The following is a 14,876-nucleotide window of genomic DNA, read 5'->3' as shown; positions in this document are numbered from 1 at the left end:
TAAGTTGTTTGTTACAGCAGCACTTGCCTCTTACATGAGTTATGTCTTGTTGTCTGTCCTATATGCCGATTTCAACAGCTGAGGTTTGGACACTCAGTGTTTGGGATACCAACACTGAGTTGAGCCTTTTTGTGGGAAAAAACTAGTGAGCATAGGTGATTTGGGGTGATTATTGTGAAACTGATGCTGTTTGCTTTGGTATTTAGAAGCATATGATGGTTGATGTAGGGCAAATATTTAACACAATAATATCTATTTGCAGCAGAGAATATGTAACTTGAATTCTGCTAGGCTCTAGTTATTTTAGAAAATTGCTGTCTGGTCCCTCATGCCTCAGCTTAGTTTTGTGTATCCTAAATGATTGCAGTTACATCAGAGAAGTTCCCCTTCCTTTGGTACAGTGGTGAACAAGCTACTGTTGACTGAATCTGTTTTAAGCCAAGTCAGTTTCTCTTCATCCTTAGGTGAAGTAGCCTCAGTAGCCTCAGACTTTGTGTTAACTAACTGCTACATGTGTGGCCAGACTTGTATTCTTACATTGCCTATTTATTTGCTGATGTACAGATCCTCTTGAAAACTTTAGCACTCAAGAAAGACATCATGTGGATTTTGAATGCACCCTGCAAGATTTTGAATCCATAAATGAAATGTTAATATGATAACATGAGCTAGATATAGTCCTGTTTTCACTTATTTCATGGAATTTAAAAGGGAATCAGTTTTCAGTTTCTTCAATCAGCTCACTTGCGTTACAAAAGATAAGTACCACTTGGCATGACTCAATATAGATACTAAAATAATAACCTCATAATAATGGTTTAAATTCCTAACACTTGCAGTGAGAGGAATGGGTGCTTTCCCCAAACAAACTGAAACAGAAATGAAAGCTGCCTGCAAATGTAGCTTGTAGCCTTGAAAACATGAAAGTACTTAAGTATCTTTACTTCACTTATTACCTCATTTTTAGTAGCTTTATCTTACTGAGTGAAACCTAAACAGTCAAGTCAGTTTACCTTCTTGAAGGTACATATTTGACTACCATTTAGTGTGAGTGGAAGCAAATGTAATCATGGAATAGATCTGGAAAGGGATGAGGACATACCAAACATATGTGTATATATATATGCATAGGTATGAATGTCTGTATATAAAAATGGTATAGACTAGTTCTTGCTAAGGGTTTGATGATTAGAACTATAAATAGCCAACAAACTTCTTAAAGAAAAATGATCCTGAGTGATATATCAGTCTCTCTCTGAAATTTACTTGTTGCCTTTTCTTTTCCTATTGGACTGCAAAGGGCTTCCACTGCCTATACTTTACATGAGCAAAAAGGCATCAAGCCTCAGCATTTGAGAGCAAATCTGAAGACCATTTCAAAAATTAAATATTTTGAAAACTTTATCTTTCTGATATACAACAAGTCATTCCAACTGACCCTTAAGTGAATGAACATCTTTGTATGCCAGAAAACATTAATAACTTCTTTGCATCTCTAAATCCTATTAACACTGGCCCAAGTAATGAAAACGCTGCATACTGGCTGACGAATGTTGTTTGTTGACTAGCTTATAAAATGGTTTATTTGGGAAAATACCTCTGAATTTATAAACCTCAGGTAATACCTGCCTTGAAAAAGATTTCCAAAATAGTCTGCAAGTAGATGTTGAATTACAAAAATGAAAAAAAAAAACCTCAACAATACAGTAAGAGGAATAAAACAAATAGATTTTTGATTATTTTTTTTTTAATCTTTTTTCTGTTTCTCCTTGCCTCCATCTTGCAGTGACCTAACAGGCATTTCAAAGGTACCTGATTCAGGCCAGATTTGGACACTTTCAACAGATACTAAAGCAGAAAAAAAAAAAAAATAGATAAATTGGGGTTTTTATGTGAAGAAAGAAATGGACCACACTTTTAATTGGCTTGAGTATGAGAGATTCTTCTTGGAAATATTACGTAAGACTCACAGTACAGAAAGAATGGGGAGAAAGAGAGAAGTTGTGCAGTTGGAGAGAGAGAAGCAAAGAGAGGGGAGGTGAATGGAGAAATAACTTACAGAAGTTACTCTGGTACCTCAAATATTAAAGTTATTTTTTATTCTTAATACAGCTTGTTTGTTTGATAAATTATTGTTAGCTGACTAGACTTGGCAAGAGAAGTGGTCCTTGATTTTTAAGTGTCATTCCTTTGTGAATCCAGTTTGTATCCAAACCATTTTGTAAGTGTTGCTTACCAGTTGTAATACATATTGCACTAGTTCTTGCATTGTGTGGTGTGAATTCATAGGAGATTTCAAAGGTTGACAGAATTACCCTGGCCTGTGTTCGTTGTGTGTAAATTTTGATGATTGTAAGTGTTCCATAGTTTTATAAATTATTTTGATATTTTCTGTGCTGCATTATGAAAGATTTTACAGTGTTGAACATCTAATGAACTGTTTTTAAAGACACTCCTCATTGAATCTGCATGCATTTATTCAATGAGTACAGTTTGATAGAATTTAACTATCCACATTGAAAAGACTGTTTTAAAACATGTGATAACTAAATTCTGTGGGGAATTAATAAAACTTATGAAGATGATGCAGTAGCTATTTTGATAGTAGTAGGAAACTGAACCAAAGAAAATGTCTCAAGAAAGAGTATTGTAGAACAGCTCTGAATGCTTGGTCACAACAGGTTCTTCCCAGCTGTACAAGCTCCCAGGAACATTTCTCAGCCTAAGATGAACTTGTATTTATTTAACTTTTTTGTGGTATTTCTTCCTGCTTCTGAAATTATCAATAAAATCCTGGTTTTATTTAAGATAACTTGTGTATGTCTTGGATAAAATAAGCAAACAAAAAGGCCTCTACTCTTTCCTTTGAGGCTGAGAGTAGGACCGAGACAGTTAATGGCCTTGTGGTTGGACAGTTCATGGGAGAAGTTTGAGACTCTCCCCGGCTGTGAACACAGACTTTCCAGAGTTATTATCAGCAAAGGAGAAGGTAATGATAGAAATATAGATTGTGTTATAGATTGTGTTACTTACCAAGAAAATACATGTCTATAATGTGACTTTAGTCAAAGTTAAACTTGACTTTGCAATTTCAAATGTTCTGGATCACCCTGGGAGCAGGGAAGATATCATCAGCATGCTGTTTTAGTTTCCACAAAAGAACTTCACCTTGCTATAGGTTATGGAATTTCACTCATTAAGAAACAGGATTTGTGTTAAGATAATGAATATTAAATGTTGAGAGCAAACACATTCAGTCTGAACTATACCTTTTTTAAAGCTGGTAATATTTCAGTGCCAGAATCAACTGGATTTTTACTCAAAATACTTGACTCGAGGCATGTCACTGTTGGGCAGAAAATGAAGAGTTGGTGTCATGGCCAGCAGAGCCCAGCAAGGCCAGGCTTGCTTTATTTAAATAGTATATGTGGAATATCCACAAATCATATAATTTTTTAAATTTATTTCATGGGTAGGTATTATTATTTTTAGTCTTAAAAGGGCCAAGGGGTTAACACAAATCTGAATAATTGAACATCCTGTAAAATACAAATTGTGATCGGATTTTCACAGCCATCACAGCTGCACAGAATTCTGTCACCTTCTCCTGAAGAGGAGAACACTCCTGTGATTTCAGTTTTATGTTACTTTAAGGGACATAAGTTACTTTGGTTACCATCCCATTTGTAACAAGAATGTTGTGTTTTAAACAGGAAAGCATTTCTTATCTTTGGGAGTCAGAAGTTCCCTGATTCAAGAGTGATATTCACAAAATCTGTGCACTGCCCATCTGTTGTAGTAAGACGGAAAACCCAGCAGCATTAGTCTAGCTACAGTTACCTTCTGGCAGTACTTTATTGTTACCCTCATGAGAAGCAGTTAGCCCTGTTGTACCTAATTGTGGGTAGGCAGGAGTAGCAGGGTAATCTCACTGCCCCAAAGATTTTCCTGTCTACTTGGAGAAGGCTATTGGAAAGGAGGATGTAGTGGACAGAGTTAACAGTATGTGATAGAACATATGATACTGTTTAAATGATTTTTGTTGGGTTGGTTGGTTAGGAAGTGCTGAGTCAACTGGGATAAGACTTTCAAGGAAAGAAGACAAAGTTAAGTGCTGGAGGGAAAACCATGCAAGAGTGTTATTGCAGAGTCCAACTGAGGAATGAGAAGTAGGAAAGAGATTGAGAACAAGCAGCTGAGGAGCACGGGGTTGAGGAAGCCTGTCACAGTCTGGATGCTCTGTGCTTTTTGCTTTGGAAGGTTCTGTAGCTTCTCCTGCTGTCTGGGGAGTTCTGGTTTATTCTTCCCCAGCTGATTTTCTTTAGACAGTATGTCTGGGAAGGAAGGAAAAAGCTGCACCTAAATTCTTGCAGTTTAAAATTATGTTCTCCGTTAAATATGTTGTGATACAGGACAGTCCAGGAAAGTGAAATTGTCCTTGTTGAGACCTTTTTAGGGTTTTTAGTCTCTCTTTATTTGCAACAGGCTCTGAACCTTGCTGTAGTCCTGCCTCACTTGTGCTTGTAATACGACAGTTTGTATCAGTCCCTATTTTTGGAGCTTGATTCTATTGTTTTCACCCACTGATTTTTTTAAAAAGTACTCAAAGCTACAAAAGCCCTGGAAATGTTGAATTCTGTTTCTTTTTCTAAAATGGAATTCAAAGTTATTTATTTTACTACCCTATCTCTGGATATATTTTTGACCCTCTGCTTTTTTATGTTGCTTTGTGAATGACCCCCTAAGAGAAAAAAACTAACCAGATGGAAAATTAATGAAACAAGCAATCTTGAAATTGTCATCAAAGTACATAGAATAAATTAGCTAAGGCCAGACATTTTTCTTCAATACATCTTATGTTCTTCCTAAGTATTCATGCAGACATCATTATCCAAAATGCATTATGTTCATATGCTGCTGAAGAATGACAAATAGCTCAAATTATTAAATTGCATTTGATTTGACTGCTAAAGTTTATTGGGGTACAGTATAGGAAATCAGCCTGTCTGTCAGCTTGAAACTATCTTCCTGTAGAACCTTTGAATAATTTAAATCTTCAGTCTCTTCTGTTTTCTTTTTTGATCCTTAAGAATTCTAATTAAGAATTCTTGGGAGCTGTGTCTTAGCACAAATAATCTTCCGTGGCACTATGCTGACTGTACATTTTTATACTGTGCAGGAGTTTTGAAAAACATGATAAATAAGCTACCATGTTTCCCAATGGTTGAGATGTCCATTTACCCCTGTTCCCCATGTTAGTGCAGATACATTATTATGTAAATATATATATATCCTGCCCACTAAAATGTGTAATAACTAATAGGATAGTTGAAATCAGAGCAGTTAATAAAAAAAAAGATATATATATAATATATAATCTCTTTTGGGTCACTTTGAACTTCAGTGTGAGAAAGCTGGATTTAAGAACAGATGAGTACAGAGCCAAGTCTGGTATGAATTACTGCGAATACTTGGACCTATAGAAAGATACCCATTTCTTAATAGTAACTTCTCTTAATTAAAATTTTATATTCCTTGTGTGGTATTAGTTCATACATTGCTGTTTAGTGGATTATGTCTGATAACTGCTACTGTAGCTCATCAGCCATAGTATTTTTACATGGCAAAATACAGAAGAAAAAACGCAGAAATGTTAATATAATATAAATTGGATGATTTAGTCAAATAAAAGTAGACATGGACTCTCAGAATTTGCTGAAAGTCAAGAAGTTAGTAAAATGAAGCACATTGCAAGTGTTGTCTTATCAAGATTTTTCTGTTGGAAACAGCAAGACAACCATACCATAGGATTTCTTTGAAAATGTACATTACTACTACAGATTCATGAGGTGTTATATGCTGCCAAAGTAGTGATTACTTAAGGAAAAATAAAAATAATACAAAGTGTTTCCAGATTTGTCATAGAAACAAGAATCACAATACTGCAGGAAGCAGGGCTAATTTGAAACATGCTTAAGGTTGTTCTTATCTAAGTTAAGATCTGGAAAAGTGGAGGGAATATTCTCAGAAAAACTGGTGACCATGAAAACATAGTGTACATCAGGGTATATTACACTGCTGTGAATGCAGAATTTCTAATAGCAGGTGAAATCTCTGTTGGTATTTTTGGGCAGTAAAGGTGAGTAAATGAAAAAAAAAAGTACAGTAGCAAATTGTCTTCATGAAATGCAGATATATTGGGGCTATGAAGAAGCCACTTTGGCTGATTGTTGTCATGTAAGCATAGAATTGCTTGAGCAGAGATTGCAAAGAAGGAAGTGTCCAGCTTATCATGCCTTGTTACACATCAAAGCTTTTTCCCTTGGATGCTTCCTGCAGCAGACCTTTGGAAAGTGTTAAGATGAAACACTGGAGTAAGTGGGTGATGGACTGATGATCAGGAGTTTACAAGGCCTTAGTGTGTAGGTGTGTTAGCTGACTCAACCTTTTGGAAAGGTTAGCAGAAGCAAGGCACTTGCTGGTAGTCAGGGTGGCTGCACAAGACATTTTAGAGCTGCAGTTCTGAAAAGAGAGAGGGGGAGACTTTTGCTCTTTCAGTGGTTGTGAGAAGCAAGATGACGTGAATTTAGTGATGAACTATGAAAAACTGCCTACTGATTAAAGGTAAGAAAACAGTAAAGCTTGTCTTCACTGCTGTAAAGCCATCTAAAGAATGTGCCAGGTTTTACTGGAAGTAATTGTAACAATTCAAAATGAATAAATTTTGAATTTATTTTTACCACTGTATCATTCAGGGGTTGATGGAGAAGTGCATCTTCTGCATAGAAAACACAGATCCTCTTGATAATTTTAGGACTGCTTTATCTGTACTTTTGTCAGTTTTAATAATTGTTACAGTCCTGTTTCTTGGACTTTTCCTCTTGTCTTTAATAACCCTTATGCTTCTTGTTCTGAGGCACTGCCTAAATTTCTGCCAGCACAATTATAATTTTACATAATCTTCATCCATTTCCTTATTTGTTTAATGTAAATTGAAATATTATTTAGTCATCAATTATATTTTCCCATTATATTCTTTTATAGTGGTATATTTATCATGTCTTAAAAGCTAATGAATGATAGATCTAGAGTTTGGTGTTTCCCAACAAGATGAGGAACATCAGCTAACAGGAGCAAAGTTTTCCTGTACCCTGATGTACATGTGGAAACCCAGCCTGGTAGCTGTGGCTCATGTCCTTGTTGCTGAGGCTTTCAGTAATGGCATAGCAGTATTGATGTTGCTTTGGGCACGTGTGAGATGAATGTTGCTTTAAAATGCTTTTCAAATAAAAAATTGAAGTGTCTGTCCTAGTAATGGCAGCCATACTAAGAATAATTGTTGGTTCTAATAAATAGTTTTGTTGGTTCTAATGATACAATTTATATCTATTGTTTAGTTCTTTAGCCACTAGAATTGTTTTACCTGTTAACAGTTAATTTTTAATTGTAGGCTTATTTCTTACATGTTGTTGGACATTATAATACAGAACAAGTTAGTAATTGCAAAAGAGTCTTCATTGTGATTTCTTTTGTCTCATGATGGTGGTTGTTGTTGTTGTTTAGGAAACCTGAATTGACTGACTCTGCCTCTCTGCTAGAGACCTTCAAGTTTCTTGAAAATGCAGCTGCAGATTTCAGTGATGAGGAAGATGAAGAAGATATTGAAGGAAGAGAGAAAACAATCATTGATACTGCAACAGTGAGTGGAAAAAATAATTGAAAAAGTTTCGAAGAACAGAAAAAGTGAGATTAATGAGGTGCCTATAAGCAAAGTATATGACTGTGTATGTACACATGCAAATCATGAATACATCTTTATGATGTTCTGTCCAAGCATGTGTGCATAAGAGGAATTATATATGCATTTCTAAGTTTGTGCATACAAGTTATGCTTTGCCATCTTTATTGCTCTAAGTTAAATTAAATTTTTGTAAATTCTCTTTACTATTCCATGCTGACTAGTGTTTTTGAACTGGAACATGATTTTTAAGGTATCAGATGTCCTTTTTTTACAGTTCTCAGCTTAGTTTGAAGGTATTGTTCATAATGTTGCATGTCAGTAATTATTCTTGAATATTTATTAAAAAAATATTGATACTTAAAATGACTTGTAGAAAGTTGTCTTAGAGTACAGAACTGAAATAGAATTGTATTTATAGCTTGTGGAAGGAAGAAGTGTAACTGGAAGAACTCTAATGTAGTTAGGAAATTTTTTTGTTTGTTCAGTCAAATGCCTTAACCTCACTCGTGATCTATACTTCACTATATGATTTGTTCATATGGTCACATAGATACATGCAATCAGTATTCCTCTTTAAAATTGAATTTATTCTGTGACTTGTGTTTCCTAAAAATTGAAGCAGATAAAAGGTGGTGGATGTGATTGTTTCTATGGTCAGTTTTAAGAATTAACACTAAAAAATGGATTGGTTTTATGGCATTTTTAAAGGGGATCTTTTCAGATCATTTCTGTCATTCATGGACTCAACTAATGTCTGAGACTCTTCTAGTAAGTTCTATATAATATACAGTATGTTCCCTAAGCCTGCTGAAGAAATTAAGCTTGAAGTTTAGAATTGCTTCAGGTTTAGAAATTGGTTCACTGTATTTAGAGGAAGTACAGTCACTCATCCTCATGAGCTGTGGGATGTTGGACTATGTATTGAAGTCTTTACAGACTGACCCTTATCAAGGTTCCAAGTCAAAACATTTTGATTAATGTAAATTTTCTATTTCTGTAGAAGTAAAAATTACAGTACAGTTTTCATGTATCATGGTATCAGCTTACCAGTTGGTCAAATAACTGCAAAGAGTCTAGTTCGTTTTGATTATTGAGGGAAAAGTGAATTTTTTGTGGAAAACTAAAGATTAAATTCTTCATTAAAACATTTTTTTTCTTTTACCATAATTTGCTTTTGAATCTGAGAGGGAAATGCAGTTTTAGCATGCTTAAGTAGTAATAACATCTGAAAAAGCATTCAGGATGGAATGACTTACAAAGTCTAAGAAGATCAGTTCTTGTTAATTCCAGGGTTTGGGGTTGGTTTATTTGTTTCCTGGAGTTGTATCTTGGTCCACATAGAGAATGATTTCAGAATTGAAAGTTAGGCTATTTTCAGAGAGGCAAACTGAGATTGGTTTTGCTGAAGTCTTTTCTATGGCATTCTTGGGGGTTTTTTTTTGTGGGTTTTATGTGTTTTTCAAAAATGTTTTAAGAGAAAGTTTGAACATTCTGGTATTAAAAAAAAAGATAGTAGTGGTGTAGATTAGTGTAGGTTCATTTTCCACATGATTGATCATTGATGGCCATAGGAAAAAAGAGCTACCCACAAGTTTCATTTTCTCTTAGAAGTTTGAACAAAGTCTGCATAGTATTCCAGATTTGCTTATTAATGTGTACTTTTCCGCTTCCTCTTCAACTTCCTGTTTGGATTTTGCATAGAGGACAAGACAGTACTGCTTGGATTAAAATTGTGTTTGTAACTTAATTCAGCTTTTTTTTCCGTTTCCTTTCTGACCCTTCAGATTGTAAGGAAAAGAGTGTTATCTGATAGCAGTGAAGACAGAGATACAGAAGAAGCTTTGAAAGAGTTTGACTTTTTGGCTACCTCAGATGATGGTGATGGGGAATCAAGAAGTTCGGGAGATGGAACAGACTGGGGTAAGGAAATTTGATGGATCATATCTGGAGGGAAAAACAAAAAGTGCTAAGAATATATTGTGACTGATCAGTTCACTGAATGAGCTCTCTGTCAGGATCATAGTATCTTTTGATTATTTCTACTATTTCTATTTCTGTTTTATTATCAGTAAATAATTGGCAGACTGAAGTCTTCTTGATATGATATTCTCTTTTTTTTTCTGTTCACTCCTTTAATGTAAAGAGCCTTCAAGGTTTTTGCCTCAGGTCATTTTTCCTTTCCTTTAATTCTAAGGCAGATAGAATTTAAATTTTATGAGTGGTATTTCAATGTATTTTTCCAGTGACCCATGTACATGAAGGGCTCTGATAAAGCTGTATTTTCCAATTGTGATATGCAAGTTATTTTGTCATTTTTGCTTTCTTCCACTTTGATGCAGAGAGTAATGTGAGTCATAAAATCCAAATTAGTTGTACTCTTATTGTGGGTTAGTAATTTAGTTAATATGAACTGTTCAGTTGCTCTAACTTTCTTTTATAATTTAGCAAGATAACATATCTTTAAGTCTGCTAGTCATAGAGAGACATTTCACAAACTGCTCTCTGTCTTTTGAGGTTCACATCCTGCAAGCCAAATTTCCACCATCCAGTTTACCTTGACATAATTAATCTGCCTCAATCCTTTGTGTAGAGAAGGGGAGAAAGAAGAGAACTGGTTAAATACCTTGATAGGAAGTTGTTTCCTACTTAAGCTGCTCTGGAAAGTCTTAAGGATAAGTGGACACAGAGGGGGCTGTTGATGATGATGGGAAATAATTGAGCTGCAACTGTGACAGACTGATAAGCCATGGTAGCTGTGACTCTCACATGAGCTGTTGGTTCCAAGATGTTGTATTTCACTAAAGCCATGTCCATCTCCTGGCTGGACTCCAAGTTACTGTTCAGTGTGGTGTAGTCTATGCTTAACAGGATGCTGTAATATCATTATATACAGCAGCCAGTATTCTATTCACCAAACAAATTTAAAAATACTTCTCTTAAAAAAAATCAGCTACTGCTCTTTAATACTAAAATTTTGTACATTTATGCTTGGCCAGTGCAACTATTGCTGCATCTGTGTCACCAAAAAGTCAGTATCCCAGCAGGAACTTTTTATTCTCTATTTCACACATCTCGTTTATTTTTTAATTCATTGATGACATCTGAGTACAAGTGAGCGTAAGTCTAACATTTAAAATAAATTGCTTTGAAAAATAGTAGTTTCATTTCCAGAAATGCAAAAGGTTTTTTTTTTGAGTTAGAGGTATTCCTGGTTTTCAATTACTTCTTTCACAACCTGTGTCTTTAATGGTAACTGTAGATGAGACTAAGTTTCTTCAGGGAGCTCCCTTTATAAATCACTTAGGTCAATTTAAGTGAAACTGTTAAATGTAGTACAGTAGAGTGATATTGTTGTAGTGAGGGACAGCAGCAGAGGAAATTCTTTCTTTATTTTGGATTCCAAGTATTACTGCTCAGTTACAGTCATCTGTTGAACCCATTTGGCTTGAAAGGTCCTCAGATGTTTTCTGGTAATTTTTAAACTATAAAGCACTTGAATAGCAATAGTTCAGGATCTACTTCTGAAGTTGAATAGTATCTCTGGGACATGTGGGAAGCATACTGGGACAGTCTGTAGAAAATTAATATATTGAGTGTTATCCTGGCAAAAACACAATCTAATAAAAATCTATTTAAAAATATTTTTTTTTTTTGGTTGTTGTTGTAGTTGTTGTAGGAGAGAAAAAAGTAATGTCTAGGCAGGGAGGAAAACCATGATAAAACTTTCAAACGAATTCCAGAAAGACTAACTACTTGTTTCTCTGAAGTATGGTTTTCTTATATATTTTTGAATTCTTTATGCAATTCTTGCTCATTAGTGGTAATTGAGGTATATGCATTAAGAGGACATGACTTAGCTAATACTCTATTCCACAATCAATTTTAGAGTCTCACTTGAGCTTACTAATGCTTGTTTTCATACCTTTTCTTAAAAGACTTAAGTTGCTAAATTTTGTCTTAAGATAATCTAACACTCAATGAGTATAGCATCATGACTGAAGGGTTCAAAGGAATGAGAAAGCACCTTAAAAAGTAGCTTCCCCCTCTGTGATGCAAGTCTGAGCAGAGTTAGGCTCTGTTTTCTCAACATGTTTGCATCAGGTAGTTAGAGGCCACACTAAGATGCCTTTTTGGTGTCACTGAACACTCACAGTAGTCTAAGCCCCTCCTTGTAGCTCATCTGCTTCAGCTTCCAGAACCATCTTAGGGACTCCCTTAGGCTTGCTACACTATGCCAATAATAGGTACTTAGGACTCTACCTAAAAGTGTTTCTCAGTATTAAAATTATTATATTGGATGGAGTACTCAAAAGTGTGGTCTCACAAGTGCCCAACACAGGGGAGCAGTCACTTCCCTCACCCTCTTGGTTACGTTCTTGTTACTACAACCCAGAATATTGTTAATTGCTTTTACTGTAAGAATATGTTGCTGAGTCCTGTTGAATTTGACGTTGATAGAGGATCCCTAGGTCTTTTCAGCATTATGCATTTTTGACAAATCAGTCACAGTAATAACCCATGTGTGGTTTTTTATCTTCTGTCCAGTTATACTGACTCTTTCAGACTGTGATTGATAGTGTGCTCCTCTATAGACACTTAAGTTCTACAGCTTAGTCTGAGGATAAGTTTATTACTGTTTGTGTTTTGGAAGGTCTAGAATAGCTTATCAATGTAGAAAGCAAATGTGGTCTGAAAGGAATTAATCTTTAAATAATAAGGTTGAGATTTTAATGAGAAAACAAAGCAAAAAGATAACGTGTTTCAAAGATTTTGGAGCTGTAATGGTCATGAAAATATATATGAGGAAAAACTGTGTTACCTCCCCTCTTCTCGCAAATTATTTTTCTAAGCTGCCTCAGGACAGCCTCCATATATGGAAAAATTACTTGGGGGATTTGAACTCACATAACAAGTTTTGTTCAAAATCTCTAAATACTGTAGAATTGAAATAGAATTCTATTCTGTATCATGTCACAGAGGAAGCAATTTGAGGGAGATGTTTAGGAAAAAAAACAAACCCAAAACAAAATACAGGGATTTTTTTTTTTCATTAGGTATGCTGAAATGTTTTGGACTTTTTTTACAAAGATTACTACCGCAGGCCTTCATCTTTTTTCATGGCATTAGTGCTCTAAAGGTTTATTTAAACCACAGTGACATGAATACTGTGTTCCAAAATGATTTCAATGTGCTACTGCTTTGTGTAAATGACAATATAGCACAAAGACAATAAAATGAGAATTTGAAATGCAGTGACACAACATCTGAGTTGTAAAGTTATGTTGACGAGTAACATAGCTGTTTCTTCTACATATAATAATTCCTTCTGTGGAGGAAAGAAAAAGCTGAAAAATACATCCTCATTTATTGTAAAGTAAATGTCGCTTACATTTATGGACAGCTATGTGCTTGGTTATGGGAATTAAACACATGAAATTTCATCTCAATTTTTTGATTAAGAACATTCTGAGCAAACAGAAGTGGAATGTGAGTAGCAGTTTTACAGCTTTCACAAGCTTGGTGCTATTTCTGTCTGTTTAAAATAAAAGACAAATGCCGTTGACAGCAGCTGTTGCCTCCTTCAGTGGAGATCACTTGGTGACATTATTGAAAAAGGATGTTTCATTTGTTTCACTTTGTTTAGAAAAGGAAGACCAGTGTCTCATGCCTGAAGCCTGGAATGTCGACCAGGGAGTTATAACCAAACTCAAGGAACAATACAAAAAGGAGCGCAAGGGGAAAAAGGGGGTGAAGAGTAAGTGGAAAACATTGCACCTTAAAATCATAAATCTCACATCTTTCACACCCTTAATTCTATCTCTCTTTCAATGTTTTCCTAAAATTACTTACTCTTTTACTTTGCTGCTCCTGACTGCTTTCCTGTTCACCAGTTCTCAGGGGTTGAAATTAATGACAGACAATCAAGTTACCCAATAAATAGTTGAATTAGATGTAACTTCTTCCAACCAAGTGTTGGGTTACTTAAAAATTCTTGCTTTGAGCATGGTTTGTACTTTCATTATTCAGATACTTAAATTGTAAAAGGCATTGTTTTAATACTTCACACTTTAATACAGAAGACTTCAGAACCGTTTCTTAGCTGGAAACATGCCAGTTCCACAGGAAGAGTTAAAGTCTGGTATATAAATAAACAAAGAAAGAAACCAAACTGGAAACTCTCTTGAGTATCCTATTAGATGACAGTGGGAGAAAACAGGTTAATTTCTACCCCTGTTTATACTTGACATTCACAACATGAAAGTCATGCTGTCATCATAATTTGTTATGCAGGGCTCGAAATAGGAAGCAACTATGACCATCAGTTTATTTGTGAATCCTAGGATTTATTTGTTGACTTTCATATCTCTGGGACTAGCCTTTAAAAAAGTTGGTATTGTTATTAAAAAAAAACAAAACCAAACTGTGAACAGTATCTGAAATGCAGTTTCTAGCCCTGTATTTTTTTGTTACATTTCTTGAAAAACAGATATGTTTTGTAAAATCAATGGGTTTTGATAGGTAAGCCGTAAAACTTTTTGAACTCAGATGAGAGTTTAAAATTAAACACGGTATCCATGGCTGTGTTGCAAATACTTAGCCATTTTGAGAATTCATGTGTGAAAGATGTATGTTAATAATATTGCATGTAGCCTGGTAAGAAATTTCAGGGATGTTTCTCCCTTTGTGGGAAGATGCTTATGAATACCAAGAAAATTCTCACTTCCAAAGAGATATGCATAATGGTACAAATATGTCAGACCCTCACGTCATTGAGGCTGACTTGTTTTATTACTTTTTGTATTGATATTCTCATGAGCTGCTGCTCAGCTGTCAGTTATGTGGCTGAAATTCTGTTATGAAATACAAAAACTAAACCTCTCTTTTCTTTTCCAAATTAAAAAAAAAATAGTGAATAATTACCATGCTTTAAATTTCTCAAGTAATATTTTTGTCATCTTTGGAATAATTTAATTTACTGGAAGTTAATTGCAAGTCTGGCAAGAAGCTGAACTGGCTAACTAAAGTGTTCAACAAAATTGATTCTAAATTTCCTTATGGTTAAGATAGGGCATGCCAATATATGATTATGATGAAAGTGATTTTTGTAACTTGTCTGTTATTTTTAAAATATACA

At 34.9% G+C, this 14,876-nt stretch overlaps 1 protein-coding gene across 7 annotated transcripts in view; it reads left to right on the top strand.

Annotated features, from left to right (window-relative positions):
* The window catches only part of STRN (striatin), a 68,885-nt gene that overhangs the window by 29,119 nt on the left and 24,890 nt on the right, over positions 1-14,876 (top strand). For 4 of the 7 annotated variants that reach the window (XM_033512621.1, XM_015621711.3, XM_015621710.3 and 1 more), the window contains exons 6-8: positions 7,564-7,699; positions 9,526-9,661; positions 13,386-13,496. In XM_033512621.1, the coding sequence (XP_033368512.1) occupies positions 7,564-7,699; positions 9,526-9,661; positions 13,386-13,496 (383 nt within the window). The remainder of the gene's footprint in view (positions 1-7,563; positions 7,700-9,525; positions 9,662-13,385; positions 13,497-14,876) is intronic. The other 3 variants (XM_015621715.3, XM_015621714.3, XM_015621713.3) reach the window with 1 other exon arrangement.

The sequence above is a fragment of the Parus major genome, chromosome 3 (genome assembly GCF_001522545.3).
Source record: "Parus major isolate Abel chromosome 3, Parus_major1.1, whole genome shotgun sequence".
Lineage (NCBI taxonomy): Eukaryota > Metazoa > Chordata > Aves > Passeriformes > Paridae > Parus > Parus major.
This window is presented reverse-complemented; position numbering and strand designations above follow the sequence as displayed.